Source organism: Metarhizium acridum (genome assembly GCF_019434415.1).
Source record: "Metarhizium acridum strain ARSEF 324 chromosome Unknown scaffold_272, whole genome shotgun sequence".
NCBI classification, from domain to species: domain Eukaryota; kingdom Fungi; phylum Ascomycota; class Sordariomycetes; order Hypocreales; family Clavicipitaceae; genus Metarhizium; species Metarhizium acridum.
In genome coordinates this window covers 651,420-666,217 of record NW_027094024.1, presented here as the reverse complement: position 1 = coordinate 666,217, position 14,798 = coordinate 651,420, and the positions used below count along the sequence as shown (strand labels likewise).

General features: G+C 56.8%; 6 protein-coding genes across 6 annotated transcripts; 5 read left to right on the top strand and 1 right to left on the bottom strand.

The window, feature by feature from the left end:
* Positions 1-1,445: 1,445 nt before the first annotated feature.
* J3458_012946 (uncharacterized protein) lies at positions 1,446-3,149 on the top strand (the record flags this gene model as incomplete). The annotated part of the gene is made up of 1 exon (XM_007810333.2): positions 1,446-3,149. The coding sequence occupies one exon, from the start codon at positions 1,446-1,448 to the stop codon at positions 3,147-3,149; it is 1,704 nt and encodes a 567-aa protein (XP_007808524.2).
* Positions 3,150-3,745: 596 nt separating this feature from the next.
* J3458_012945 (uncharacterized protein) lies at positions 3,746-4,659 on the bottom strand (the record flags this gene model as incomplete). Its single annotated transcript, XM_066120211.1, has 1 exon — positions 3,746-4,659. Exon 1 carries the CDS (start codon positions 4,184-4,186, stop codon positions 3,746-3,748), a length of 441 nt encoding a protein of 146 aa, XP_065974848.1. The 5' UTR covers positions 4,187-4,659.
* On the top strand, positions 4,268-4,975 carry J3458_012944 (uncharacterized protein; the record flags this gene model as incomplete). Its single annotated transcript, XM_066120210.1, has 1 exon — positions 4,268-4,975. The coding sequence occupies one exon, from the start codon at positions 4,268-4,270 to the stop codon at positions 4,973-4,975; it is 708 nt and encodes a 235-aa protein (XP_065974847.1).
* A 1,063-nt stretch (positions 4,976-6,038) lies between these two features.
* J3458_012943 (uncharacterized protein) lies at positions 6,039-7,560 on the top strand. The gene is made up of 2 exons (XM_007810335.2): positions 6,039-6,669; positions 6,747-7,560. The coding sequence occupies exons 1-2, from the start codon at positions 6,154-6,156 to the stop codon at positions 7,086-7,088; spliced, it is 858 nt and encodes a 285-aa protein (XP_007808526.2). The 5' UTR covers positions 6,039-6,153; the 3' UTR covers positions 7,089-7,560.
* Positions 7,561-8,483: 923 nt separating this feature from the next.
* J3458_012942 (uncharacterized protein) lies at positions 8,484-10,200 on the top strand (the record flags this gene model as incomplete). Its single annotated transcript, XM_007810336.2, has 4 exons — positions 8,484-8,644; positions 8,708-8,816; positions 8,897-9,227; positions 9,280-10,200. The coding sequence occupies 4 exons, from the start codon at positions 8,484-8,486 to the stop codon at positions 9,873-9,875; spliced, it is 1,197 nt and encodes a 398-aa protein (XP_007808527.2). The 3' UTR covers positions 9,876-10,200.
* Positions 10,201-12,216: 2,016 nt separating this feature from the next.
* J3458_012941 (uncharacterized protein) lies at positions 12,217-14,594 on the top strand (the record flags this gene model as incomplete). The annotated part of the gene is made up of 7 exons (XM_066120209.1): positions 12,217-12,755; positions 12,826-13,004; positions 13,063-13,469; positions 13,560-13,745; positions 13,804-13,947; positions 14,010-14,140; positions 14,214-14,594. The coding sequence occupies 7 exons, from the start codon at positions 12,217-12,219 to the stop codon at positions 14,503-14,505; spliced, it is 1,878 nt and encodes a 625-aa protein (XP_065974846.1). The 3' UTR covers positions 14,506-14,594.
* Between the last annotated feature and the right edge of the window lie 204 nt (positions 14,595-14,798).

Sequence of the window (14,798 nt, the reverse complement as noted above, 5' to 3'; positions counted from 1 at the left end):
ACACGACTCACCAGGGCTAAAATCGTCACCGACACCATTGCCGAATGTCCCAAGACAGAGTTCGTATTGGGCGGATATTCTCAGGGGGGCTATGCTGTTCACAATGCGGCCAAGAATCTTGACGCCGATTCCATGTCCAAGGTCAAGGCTGTCGTCGTTTTCGGAGACCCAATGTCCAAGGAGCCGGTGCGAGGCATTGACGCAGGCAGGGTAAGCATTGTTTGCCACGAGGGTGACAGTATCTGCGACGGAGGTGCTTTCATCACACCGCAGCATATCACATATGCTGTGGATGCGGACTCATCTGCGGAATTTGTGGTGTCGAAGCTCTGAGCATAGCTGTGGAGGATCGCAGTGTCGGACAAGACTCAAGAGTCAGGAGTCAAGAGCAGCAAAGAGTCAAGTATGCAGCTGGTATGCCTCGCCTCATTGTATATGGCGAGTAGATAAATAGTCTCGAAAAGCGACTTTCAACTCTCCACTGAGGACTTTGATGAGTCTCTGCCATGGTTGCATGTTTGTGTTGAGTGAGGGTTGAAGTTGTGACCATGGTGAGGGATTGACGAGGTGACATCGGGAAGGAGCAATCCGTTTTCTCCGCGGGTTGCAAAAAAAGGCCGCACACTCCGCACCCGCAGCCACACACACAGGTGTGCGGCCTTTTTTGCAACCCGCGTGCTACCCTGTTGAGTGGACACGTGCAGTTGGCTCTGGTTTGCACTTGAAACTTCGCATGTGAGGTCAAGTGGTAACTACCCCGACTTGACGGTACCTCAAATGCACGACATCCCACCTCGACAGTTGGATGGCACCACTTGCAACGTGCTGGAGTGGCATGATTGCCGTCCAGTGACCACCTACGGACCTGCAAAACGCATGTGCTCCTGGCTCCTTTCCGCGAGACATGGGCGGTACTCCGTACAGTCAGCCACAATGCCATTGTTCCAACTTTGCATGGCAGCGCAGCACTGCGTACTACGTCGACTCGGAAGAAAGACTGATGCTCATCGATAGCAGTCTGCCTCTGCCAATTGATTCAGGGCCAGAGCACCCCATCAAACGTCAACATTTGAAGTCTCGTCTCCTGTCGCGTCTCGACTCCGACTCTCGAGTGTTGACGGCGTCACTTGCCCCACCAGCAACGCGGCCCATCACATCAATTGACATCTGGGCCCGTTCATCCCCGTTTAGCTGCCGACGTACCTACCTGAATATTACCCGGAGTTACTCTCCATATCAACACCCGTATTCGGTTTACCCAACCCAGTCCCTCATTACAATCATCCCAGCCCTTGTCAACCTCGGACTCTGGGCCGAGGCTTGGAGCTCCATCTTGATCCCTCATAAGGTTGCAACACCGTCCTGCCGTCATTCTCAACTCACATATTCGCACCGACTACCTAATCACGGACCAATCCACCATCCATCAACTTACCACATACGCCATGGCGGACGAGAAGAAACCAGTCATCATCGTCGGCCATGGCCTGGCGGGCCTCGTCGCAGCATATGAGTTGTCCAAGCGCAAAGTCCCAACCATTATTGTTGATCAGGAAAACGCCAACAACATTGGTGGCCAAGCCTTTTGGTCTCTCGGCGGCCTTTTCGTTGTCAACTCTGCCGAACAGCGCCGCGTTGGCATTAAAGACTCGCGAGAGCTGGCCATGCAAGACTGGCTCAACTCGGCGCAGTTTGACCGCGAGCACGAGGACCACTGGCCACGACAGTGGGCCAAGGCATTTGTTGATTTCGCTACAGATGAAATGGAAGACTACGTCAAGGGCCTCGGCTTGGGGTTCCTGGTCAGTGTTGGCTGGGCCGAGAGGGGCGATGGAAGGGCTGGCGGCCATGGCAATTCCGTGCCGAGGTTCCATCTTGCGTGGGGCACCGGCCCCGAGATTGTTCGAATCTTCAAGGAACCCGTCTTGAACGCTGCCAAGGAGGGCATAGTGCAGTTTAAGCACCGCCACGCGGTTGACGAGATTATCGTCGATGAAAAGACGGGCAGAGCCATTGGCGTCAAGGGCCGCATATTGGAAGAGGACGACGCTGCCCGGGGCGTCAAGTCGTCGCGCAAAGAAATCGACACCTTTGAGCTTCGAGGCGCCGCCGTCCTGGTGTCATCCGGTGGCATTGGCGGCAATGTCGAGGCCGTAAAAGCATCGTGGCCAGTGGACCGGCTTGGTCCCAAGGTGCCCGAACACTTTGTGGTTGGTGTGCCCGCTCATGTCGACGGGCGAATGGTGGGCATCGCAGAAAAGGCCGGAGCGCATCTTATCAATCGCGATCGGATGTGGCACTACACCGAGGGGCTGCAAAACTGGAACCCCATCTGGCCAAATCACGGAATTCGTATTCTTCCCGCTCCCTCGTCTTTGTGGCTGGATGCTGCCGGTAACAGGCTGCCGCCTTTCTTGTTCCCCGGGTCAGACACGCTCGCCACGCTGAAGCACATCTGCGCCACGGGCCACGATTACACATGGTTCGTCCTCAACCAGACCATCATTGCCAGAGAATTTGGCCTCTCTGGCTCTGAACAGAATCCAGACATCACCGGCAAGAGTATCTGGAAGCTTCTCGGCCGAATCTTTGGCAGCAAAGGGCCGGTCCCCGTGCAGAATTTCATGAAGTACGGCAAGGACTTTATTGTCAAGGATACTCTCGAAGACTTGGTTGATGGCATGAACAAGCTTGCTGCAGAACGAAATGGACCGCCGTTGGAACTGGACAAGATCAAAAAGGTCATTGAGACTAGAGACTCGCAATTCGACAATGCATACTCCAAGGACGCTCAAGCCATGTTGATTAACAATGGTCGGTTGTACTGGCCCGACAAGAGATCGCGAGTGGCAAAGCCGCACAAACTCTTGGACAAGTCCAAGGGGCCGCTCATTGCCGTGCGCCTGAATCTGCTTACGCGCAAGACTCTGGGAGGGATTGAGACGAATTTGCAGAGCAACGTGATGCGTGCGGACGGGACCCCCCTTCCTGGTCTGTATGCTGCCGGTGAGGTGGCTGGGTTCGGGGGCGGTGGTGTGCACGGCTACAATTCTCTCGAGGGCACCTTCTTGGGAGGATGCATCTTTTCTGGTCGCGCGGCTGGGCGGGCCATGGCGGATGAGGTTGCTGGAACCCTGGCGCGGCTGTGAGGAATCAGCAGGGAAAAGGCTCTTTCTTTCTTTTGTCGCAACGCAGGCTGGCGTCTCACAGTGGTGACACTACCTTGCACCACCAGCACCCTGCAATGTCATAGTTTCAGTCGGTTGGGATGCGGAGATGAATTGCAGACTGGACGTTGTATCAAATACACGAACATACTGGCGTCCCCTATTGTACTGCGTATCGTAGATGCCTACGGAGTACCTAGGTAGTTGTGATTACAAAGAAGGGTTAGTTATTCCATGTCCGCAGTCGGACTGAATACGGGCGCACTGGCCAGTTCTTTGGACTCGGAGAGACTCGTGTGATTTGGCCTTTGTTTGTCCCATTTGTGACTGGCCTTGGGTGCCCGAGTGCCCGAGTGCCCGTGGCCGCGGTGCTGTGGCTTGGGGTGCAAACGGGACGTCGATCTATCTGGACTTTGTTGGAACAAATTGCCACGACGTCCACCCTGTCCGTTGAATGGAATAGCCGTGATCTTGGCGAAGCCCTGGTGGTTGGGATCCGATGCCGAGTTGACGCTGCATTGTGGCCATGATGGCAGCCATGATCAAATAAAGTTGCATCTCAAATGCGTTTCTTTTTCTCACCCTTTCGTCTCGACGTCACTCTCGTCTCTATTTCCGTCACCACGCCCCGTGCGCGCACACACACATCCGCCCAGGCCATCTTGCGTCTGTATCATCGGATGCCAAGGCAGCATTCGGCGCGACAGGTCCCATCTCTCGAGTTGTCGGCACGGGGTTGCATTCGGCCGTCCGTCCTCCCGTGCTGCCTGGCTTTTCTGGCTCATGCCGGGCGGAGACGGTGTGTCGTCATAGCCAGCTGACGCTTCGTGCGCCTGTGCCTCGCCTATTAGTGTCACTCGGCTGGTATTGTCGAGGCTGGCGGGAAGATATAAAGAAGCGTTGGTCCTCGTCGTGGTTGATAAGGGTGGCGTATACAAACTTGGTCGTGTTGATTGTTTGAGACTATCGCCGTCACCGCTCTCATCACCGTCAACGTCACCTCTCATCACACTTTTCATCACCACTTTTCACTGTCGCTTCCCATCACCGCCACCATCACCTCTCGCACCTCTCGTCACCACTTCTTCACCCACTTCCACATGTACCTCTCCGCCATCCTCGGCCTCGCCGGCCTCACGGCGGCCTCGCCCATGCTCGCCCCCCGCGACACGCCCACAGCCACGCCGCCAACGTCCAAATCACGAGGCTTCCAGCTCGTCGTCAACGTCACCAGCCTGTCGCGCGACTTCTCGCCGTCGATCCACCAAAAGTACGTCAACAGCATCCACGTCGGCGCGGGGCAGTCCCTGCTCGGCATCGGCGACAGGACCGAGCACCCGCGCACCTTTTACATCAACGGCACGGCGCTCGAGTTCCACTTTGCCAACTCGACCGTCGTCTCGGACGCCGGCACGCCCTCGGCGCCCTGGGGCGTCAGCCTCGGCAAGGACCGCGGCTCCGACGCGGCGAGCACCGCCCACCTCGACGCCGGGCCCGGCGCAAGGGGCATCGGCCTGACGCGCTGGTCCGTCCCCTACACCTTCATGTACCCCGAGACGTATGCCGTCTGCAACGAGAGCGTCCCCTACTACGGCGGCAGGCCGTGGCTGGTTGTCAAGCAGTTCGGCCTGGGGCTCCGGGGGCCCGAGGCCATCCCCGACAACTGCGTGCCCGTCCGCCTGTTTGCCCAGTGCGCCGACCTGGACGACTTGCCCGACGGGTCCTTGTCCAGCCACGAGTTTGCCTACGAGACCGAGTGCTACGACGACGTCGCGGCCATTGAGTGGCCCAAGTACCGTCCCTGGTGAGGCGGCAGGCGATTTTTCCTTTGGTCTGGGTCTGCCAGTTATTTATTTTATTATTCTACTATTTCACAAGGGGCCGTGTGGGTATCTGGGAGCGGAGTCTGGGAAATTGTGTAATTGGGCATTTTGGGCGAAGCGAATACATTGACTCATATCCGTAATTTAATACAGTCGACGGCGCCACGTTGCGTTTTACAGCACGCTTGTTTGCCATGTTGATGGCGTGACGTGCGTCAAGTAGTTGGACCGGCAAGGACATGGAATACCCGGTATCACACTCGGTAATCCAGTATACTGCCCTGGCGGCTTACCTTGCTTTATCAGGCATCTTTACAACTTCCAGCAGCTGGGGAGGCAAATATACTAGGCTACAAGCCCATCATAATATGCGTGTGGAATTAAACTTTGCTATCGTTTTCAAATAGCCGTCATGACGGATGCAGAGCCGCCCTAAGCTTGGTATGCGGGTAGGCACGGTTAGACACTCGTGTTGGCGGAATTTTGCCTTTTGAATCTTGGAAAGCCAGCTGTTGGTCTGTAGTCGGATTGAAAGCCATTTTGCATTCCACTAGGTTCTCGGGTATAGTTGTGTGTTGATGACAGTCTATTGTCATGTCAGAACTACAGTTTGAATTTCTGTTTTCACAGGCGTCGCCGTAAAATTGGATGGGTGTTCGCAAATAGCCAAGTGTATTTATCATGGTTTGTTCTTGATTTTTTTTTTTCTTTTTCTTTTTTTCCATCTAGTTGGAGTCATCACGGTTACAAACGCGAGCCTATATCGGCTACTCATGAGGTGATAAATACCTTGCTACGGAGCACACCAAGTAAATAGCAAGCAGGAAGGTTTCCATGATTCGGCCTAGGGCGTAAAACTAGGTACCCATGGCCAAGATGTAACGTCGTAGTACATGTATGGATGTATACCTACCTACTTAAGTAGGTATACATGTCGCAGTGACACCCATGGATGCCCGAAAAGCCAATATTGTAACCGCACCCCGCTTCAGCACCAACAGGTACATAAAGCATCACGGGGCCAAATTCAATGCCACATACCCCGAGCCCAACGGCTGCCTTTGGCCTCCGACCCTCGCCGACTCTTTGTACAAGTACAGCCTTTGAGACCCAGGGCCTTGGATACACAAGACAACACCCTTACAAGTGACCTCGTCGCAACAATGCCACCCAGCACAATCGCATTTACTGAAAAACTCACCGCAGATGCCAGGTCGCGTCTCTTGGAGCATTTCTCTGGCGATGGTCCTCCCGCAAACGATCGCTGGGCAGCTCTGTGGGATAAAGGTGACTTTCTTCCTTGGGACAGAGGGACTCCCAGCCTAGCACTTGAAGACGCGCTCAAGGAGCACAAGGATCTTTTGGGCCCATCAGTTTTCATTACAGATGCCTTGACAGGGGAAACACGTCGGAAGCGCGCTCTGGTTCCCGGATGTGGGCGTGGTTACGATGTGCTTCTCCTCGCGAGCTTTGGCTACGACGCCGTTGGACTTGAAGTGTCTTCAGAAGCTATTGCTTGCTGCAAAGCATTCGCACAAGCAAACAAGGAGAAATACCCGGTGCAAGACGGTAGCATTGGGCCTGGCAAAGCGACATTCATTCAGGGTGATTTCTTCAAAGAGGGCTGGCTTAACAAGGTCGACGGTGGCCGGACCTTTGAGTTATTCTACGATTACACTGTAAGTTGGCTACGTGTCCGTGTTGAAAAAAATCCATGTTGTACGGAAATTGCGTCCCACGGCTAAACGGGCATTAGTTCTTTTGTGCTTTGGCTCCAGCTATGCGCCATCACTGGGCATTGCGGTTATTGCAACTGGTCTCGCCACACCCCGAGTCCCGGCTGATTTGCCTCGAGTTCCCAACATGTAAGGCGCCCAACACGGGAGGTCCGCCGTTTGGTGTGCCATCTCCAGTGTACGTTGCCCATTTGGGGCACCCTGGTTCGGAGCAGCCTTACGATGCACAAGGAAATCTTTTAATGGACGATGTCAAGGCCGTGGAAAGTCCGTGTTTCCAAAGGATTGCACATTGGAAAGCAGAAAGGACCCACGAAGTAGGAAAGGGCACGGATTGGGTTAGCATCTGGAAAGCTGCCTGAGTAGTCGGCGGGATATCTAGATGGCGCTCGTTTTTGGCAATACTACTCATTATAGGGCTGGGGGAAAGATGAGTGTTATACAGATTGCCAATGTCTAGAAACGTCATGCAAATCTTCAGTCCCGCCGGCAAGCATAATAAACGGTTCCTGTGAGTGATTTATGGGTGCTTGTACCCTGTTGTATGCCAGGGTACTCTTTTCCTTTTAGGAAAGGCGGGTCACATGTAGCAACTGGACGATTTTTCTCGTCGTGGACTGGATATTTGCGATTCTTGTAAACAGTGTACCGGCTCTGCACCAGGCGTTTCAAGGCCGCAATTTCGAGAGTTGGCGGCCTCGCAACAGATTTTTGATTTCCGATAGATGCTGAATTTTACCATAGGGGTGGACGGAGGGCGAGTGTAATCAGCATTCCAACTGTAGATGGTGTGAGAGCTGAATAATTGCGATGTACTATAAATGCTAATCAGGATGCGTCAGGTTGAGCAGCGAGAGGAGGCCAATCGACTTGGAAACTGTACTCTTCTACCGTACAATCAGGAAAAGACGGACATCTATAGCAATGCGCCAAGTTCATGTCACACGGACGTTACACAAGGGCTATCTATAATCATGGGACCTCGGGCACGAGGCTCACCAGCCTCTTGTATTTATAGAGCTCTGTGGTCCATCCAAGCCTTGGGAAAACCGAGGACCGTCAATACCAAAGACGGCTATTAGCTGAATTGAGCCACGACTCCAAGCTCTCCTTGAGCCCTTGTCACAAGAATAGTGGCCCTCATACAGCTACAAGTGTGCCCCTTTCTCCCCCTTCTCTCTGACAGAAACAGCAGCGTGACAAGTGTTGCGCGACACACGAATCCACAACGCAATTCTTCCTATCCCGTACAATAAACACCTGCAATTTCAATACTACAAAGCCAATGGACACATACTCGTCTCCTACCCGCTACTAACAAAGGCCCTCCGGACGCGCCAACAGCAAATCCGCCAAGTCGGCTAGACCGACATGACGTGCTCGCCGAATCCGAAACAACGACCGCACGACGAATCAACACCGTCCTCGCAGGTAACCTCTGTCCCTGCCCACAGGGTTCCCCGTGAAGAAGGCCAGATGCACGGGGGACACTGTGGGTCCGGATACGCGATGCCTCGAATTGCGCCATCGTCTCGTCGTCTTGCAAACACAAAAAACGCAGCGTCGTGCTGTTGGATTGCCGGCCCATGACGCAGGTATATGGCGTTCCAGAATGCAAATCTACCAAGACGGGAGGGGGCCACGGGAAGCGGCTGCCGCGTGCGCTTTTCCCAACCCTCTCATCAAAAACTCGTTTTTGCTCCCCGCAGAGTAGGTATAGAATGGGCAACGTTGCGCAAGGACCAGACGAGGTCGACATGGCGGACATTCCTCCCTCGCAGACGGTGCTGCTCCTGCGTGCGCCGAGGCAGGGCTACCATCTCGTCGACGAGTATCCCGTCCCGCGGCTGGCGCACGAGTCGGAAATCCTGGTCAGAAACAGGGCCATTGGCCTGAACCCGATTGACTGGAAGGCACCGTGCGTCTGTGTGAATCTCGTCCATGGGGAGGGAATATTGTTCTGATTGTGTGTTTTTAACAGGGACTTTGGCTTTGGGCTGCCGCAGCTGCCGTATATTGCGGGCAGAGAGCTGGCGGGCGTGGTGGCGCAAGTATCGCCCGGGAACACAAAGTGGAAAGTGGGCGATAGGGTGAGTGGTGTATTTGCCCGTTGGGGTCCTTTTTCCTGTTTTCTCTTTTATCCTGCTACGTACACTCACATCACCCCCAGGTGGCCGTGATTTCCACAGACTACCGCGACCCGCGCAAGGCGGCGTACCAGCAGTTCGTCGTGGCCCAGGGGCACACGGTGGTTCGGCTGCCGGCGCACATATCCTACGAGCAAGGGTCGGCGTTTGGCGTCGCGTTTGCGGCGGCGTCGCTGGCGCTGGGCGTGTCGCTCGGGGCCGACTTCTCGGCCGTGCTCGACGGGCCGGACCTGTACCGGGCGGTGCGCGGCCTCGCACCCGGGACGCTGCCGCCGGACGTGGCCGCCGAGTGCCTGGACGGCCGGGAGCCGGACGAGAGGCCCGGGGCCGGCGACTGGCTCGTCGTCTGGGGCGGTAAATACACGCCGAGAAGGGGGGGTTTGAGCATCGGCTGACTGTGCCTCAGGTTCGGCGACTTCTGCAAACCTCGCGATCCAGCTGGCGAGGCTCGTCGGGCTCCGGGTGGCCGTGGTCGTGGACAGCGCCAAACACGGCCTCTGGCTGTCCGGCCACGCCGTCATCCGGCCGGACCTGCTGGTCGACAGCCACGACCCGGGGCGCGCCGTCGACATCCTGCGCGCCAACACGGGGGGCCGGCTGCGGCTCGGCCTCGACACCCGCGGCCGCGAGTCGGCGACGCACCTGCTCGGGGCGCTGAGGCAGACGCACCATGCGGGAGCCGGCGCCGCGTCGCTCATGTCGCCGCCGGGCACGCCGAGCCGGCCGAAGCGGCGCCGCGGCCACCTCGTGGGGCTCGCTGGGCTGCCCAAGGGCTACGAGGGCGACGACGTCTTGCTGCACACGCTGCCGATTAAGCTGTTTCACGAGGTCGAGGCCATTGGCGACGCGCTCGTTGCCTGGGCGGCCAATCTGCTGGACAAGAGGCTGCTGGTTCCGCCGGACATTGTCGACATTGAGTATGGGCTGAACAATGTCAATGCCGGGCTGGACCGGATGCGAAATGGCGAGATTAGCGGCGGTAAATTGGTGGCTAAGGTGTAGACGGTTTTAAAAAGGCTAGATGGGGGTATTGCTGCGATTATACGGCGAGAGGGTGTTGCGGGACGCAGAGCGGTTCGGAGTCTGTGCCCCGAGGCAAGAATAGGACTGTGGAGGAGGAATATTTTTGTTGATTGTGTTTGATATTGCCTGGGCAGTTTTCGAAGAATGAGGTGGTGATGCAGCACCCTGTGAGAAGTGCTTCATCTAATTCACTCCAAGATGCTGTGTTGGCTTGATACAACGTTTTTAACTAGATGCCGAAAAACCAAGCTTCACAACTGTGTCGGAGGGCGGCTGATCTGTCCGTAGAAGCCTTGGACATGACTCTTCATACCGATTGATCTCTTTGTATAATGAGAATGCCAGCATGGCGACTGCGTCTACTTGCTCCCATCTTGGGGATGATTGCTGCCGCGCTTCATCACTCGTCCATCTACACTTGACGGGCTCACTGGAACAAATTGCCATGTCGGTCAGGCCGCTGTGTATTCTTTCCATGACCCTGGAATAATGCCCATCAAGGCTCACGCCGGTAGGCAAGACACAAGTTCAAATGCCTCACAAGACCCCGGCAGCTGCAGACGCAGAGCACCGACACCCTCTTCTCATTATCGCGTCTGCACTATTGCAATTTTCCCTCGCACAGCGTCTCACGGCATATTGCATTGGCGAGTGTGAGCGCGGGGGAGTCGGGTGCAGCATCCCATGTCTGCATCTACACACGGCTACATGTCCCATTTTCCCCAAACGTCGCATGCCCGGGGGATCGACGCTTGAGGGACCAGTCTGCCGGCGATTATCTACCGTCCTGACGCTCTGGGTTATAAGACGACAAAAACCCATGTAATCACCGTCACCTTACTCAATATAAGTAACAGAAGGGGGCTGGCGTGAGCTTACGTCCTCGGGGTCCCGGAGGAGAATGGTTCCATTACACATTTAAACTCATGCGGAACAATGCATTGTGGCCACATGATGGGTTGGCCAGCACGACGCCACGACGGGTGGGCAGCCATTCCCGACGGCCACCGCCATGGAACCCCCGTGTGGTTTAGAGGCTGGGAAATCAAATGAGACATGGCTCTACCGCACTTTGGACCGCAATTGCGCCACATGATTGTCGTGGAATTTCTTTCGTTATCCGGCCAGCGCAACAAAAGCCGGCTTGCACCGACAATTCAGTCTGCATCGCCGGGCATAAAGCGAAACGAGCATCATTTCCGCTTTGGGCAACCCTCGCTCACCAAGGCCGTTTTGTGTTGGGGCAGAGCGGTCAAGGTGCAAAAATAAAATAAAAATAAAAAAAAGAACGCACCGGGTGCCCAGCTGTCCGGCATGATGCAGGTATTGGTCGTCGAGGCGGAGCGGCTGCAACCCGGCCGGCCTTTGTAAAACGCGGAATCCCATGATGTGAGGCAAACATGCATGCCATTTGCCCGTCGGCCAGCTGGCATTCCTCCCCTCCATCCAAATCTCGCTGCAACATACCCCGCAATCTAGTCAATCTGGCTTTGATTAAAGAAAAAGCACGTCGTGTCTGGGCCAAGACCAGTTCCGGCCCCCCCACGACGTGAAACCTATGCGCCTTGGGCTCGTGATGCAGAGAGCATCGTGCCAAAACTTGCAAGCATGTCCCAGGGCCATGTTTGACGCGCCAATCGGAGCCGCGCCACAAGGCCGAGGAGAAGCCGGCCGTGTGTCCATCTGCCGGTCGCACTGCGCGATGGACGCAGGCGCGTGTAAATGGAATGCATCATGATGCTCCACGGATCATTACTTCAATACGTTTGAGGACCTCGGACCAAGGGGCAGAACGGGCAGCTCGATACCAAGGCTGGTCCTGTTTATACCCACGCCCGTTGAAAAAAAAAGCCCAGCGACCTCGGCCCCTGCGCTGCCCAACATTGCACCCGTCACCACGATCGGCGCATGTCTTGGCTCGCGGACACGAAGCGCAAAATGCGCGACTGCCATGTTGGCGAGAGGTTCCCCCTGCCGTTCGGTCAGACATTTAAGCCAGCCTGTTGCCCTGCATGGTCCTGCTCGTCCTGTTTTCGTCCTGTTTTTGTTTTGGACAAGGGAGACGCAGATGCGGCATTCTTTCGTGTATTTTTTTTTTATAAAAGCTAGCATTGGAGCGTGTGCCGTCTATCTGGCCGACTCGACATCACTACTACCTCTATAGTATTCGTCATCTCTGGATCCTACCCCTGCTGATATACTCGGGATACACGACAAGACACAAGGAGCTTTGCCGCGTGGACAGCTACGCCCTTGGAACACAAGTACGAAGCAGCAGCAACGCCCTCGGCGCCAGACGCTGACGAGCCCAGCAGAAGCCATGCATCTCCTGCAGCGCGTCCTCTGGGGCGGCGTGTCGCTGATGCACGTCGTGGGGACCGGCCGGGGCGCCCAGGGCACGGCGGCGACGCGGTACAAGGTGCAGACGCCGCCGCTGGACACGGACTGGACGCACGGGGTCGGGACGAAGCCGTGGCCGGAGCACCCGCGGCCGCAGCTCCGACGCGACGACTGGCTCAGCCTCAACGGCATCTGGGCCTTTGACGACGCCGCGCCCGCCGCGCCGCCGCCCGACCGCCCGCCGCATACGCCGCTGCCGCGCGAGGTCCTGGTGCCGTCGTGCGTCGAGAGCGGCCTCTCGGGCATCCAGAGCCTCAACTCGACGCACATGTGGTTCGGCCGCGCGTTCGCCGTGCCGGGCTCCTGGCGCGGCGCCAGCGTCCTGCTCAACTTTGAGGCCGTCGACTACGAGGCCACTGTTTTTGTGAATGGCGTCAGGGTCGGTCACAATGTCGGCGGCTACTTTCGCTTCACCGTCGACGTCACCGAGCACGTAAACTGGGGCCGGGACAACAAGCTGTGAGTTTTTTCTTTTTCTTTTTTTTGGAGCCCGTGCTCGCACCCGAGGGCGATGCCTGACGATCGGTAGCTTCGTGTTTGTGCACGACCCGACAGACGCCGACGTCATCCCCGTCGGCAAGCAGACGCGGAACCCCAGCCACATCTTTTACCGCTCGTGCTCGGGCATCTGGCAGACGGTCTGGCTGGAGAGGGCGCCCTCCAACCGCATTACCCAGCTCGACGTGTCTGCCGGCATGGACGGACAGGGTACGTCGGCCTCTCTCCCGATACAGGCAGTGCAGTGCAGTCTTCTCATCTCGCGCAGTCAAGGTGACGGCGCACACGTCGGCCAAGCAGGGCACCGAGGTCAAGGTGGCCGTGGTGGACGCCGGGGGCCGCGCCGTGGCCGAAGCGTGGGGCCCGTCCGACGCCGAGTTCACCTTTTCCGTCGGCTCGCCGCGGCTGTGGTCGCCGGCCTCGCCCACGCTGTACAACCTGACGCTCACCATGGGCGACGACCAGGTGCACAGCTACACGGGCTTCCGCACCGTCTCGGCCGGCCTCGTCGACGGCGTGCAGCGCCCGCTGCTCAACGGCGAGTTTGTCTTTTTGTTTGGCACCCTGGACCAGGGCTTCTGGCCGGACGGGCTGTACACGCCGCCCAGCCGCGACGCCATGGTGTACGACCTGCGCATGCTCAAGCGCCTGGGCTTCAACATGGTGCGCAAGCACGTAGGTCTTTTTTTTTTTTTTTTTTTTTTTTTTTTTTTTTTTTTTTGGGACTCTGTGCCTTATGTCTCCGGCGCTAACGGCCCTGCACAGGTCAAGGTCGAGCCGGACCTGTTCTACCGCGCCTGCGACGAAATGGGCCTCCTCGTCGTCCAGGACATGCCCTCGCTGCCGGCCGACGGCAACCGCCCGCCCAACCCGGCCCAGCAGGCCGAGTTCCAGCGCCAGCTAGAGGTGCTTGTCAACGAACACAAGAGCTACACGTCGGTCGTCATCTGGGTGCGTATGCCGGCGGAAACGAAGAACAAAAAGGTGAATGGTGCTCATGACGGTGCAGGTCATTTACAACGAGAGCTGGGGCCAGCTCCGCGGTCCGCCGTACCCGGAGGAGAAGCTGACCGAGGTTGTGCGCCGCCTCGACGCCTCGCGCCTGATTGACTCGGTCACGGGCTGGAATGACCACGGCTTTGGCGACTTTTCTGTATGTCGTGCCTGCGCCCAGCCCCCATGTTGATGACTGGTGCCAACCGCTGACCTGTGCAGGACAACCACCACTACGCGAACCCGCAGTGCGGCACGCCCTTTTACTCGATTGCCTCTTCGCCGTACGACCCCCGCCGAATCGGCTTCCAAGGCGAGTTTGGCGGCATCGGGCACAACGTCTCGATTGAGCAGTGAGTGTTTAAGAAAAAAAAAAAAAAATGTCTAGCTGGACCCCTCGCTGACTGAAGCCTTTCTTTCCGGCAGCCTCTGGAACGTCCAGCAGGCCATCGACACCATCAACCAGACGTACGAGGTCAACGCCGACCTCGACGCCTACAACTACCGCGCGTCGGTGCTCTTCCGCGAGCTCGCCGAGCAGGTGGAGCGGTATGCCTGCAGCGGCGCCGTGTGGACGCAGACGACCGACGTCGAGGGCGAGGTGAATGGCCTGTACACCTACGACCGCCGCGTGCTGCGGCCCAGTGTGGGGCAGTGGCAGGCCGACATTCGGCGGTTGTATGACGCTGCGTACAGGCGGGGCGGCGCGAGGCCGTAGACCTTTACATGACGACTGACCGACATGACCTTTTCTTCTTCTTCGCATTGCCGCGTGCAGTAAATAGATAATATGATTGTTGTTGCCGCTGCAGAATGGCCTGCATGTTGCCTTTTTTATGACATGGTTCCCCAGAATCATCGTATATAGTTGGACTGACAATTCTGCCGTGCTCACGTAGTTGTGACATGGCCCTTTGCATACCACGCATATTACCACGACTTGATGAATTGTGTATATAGTAAACACATTGTGATTCCGTCGTGGCGTAACATGTTGCATCAGGTGCTCCG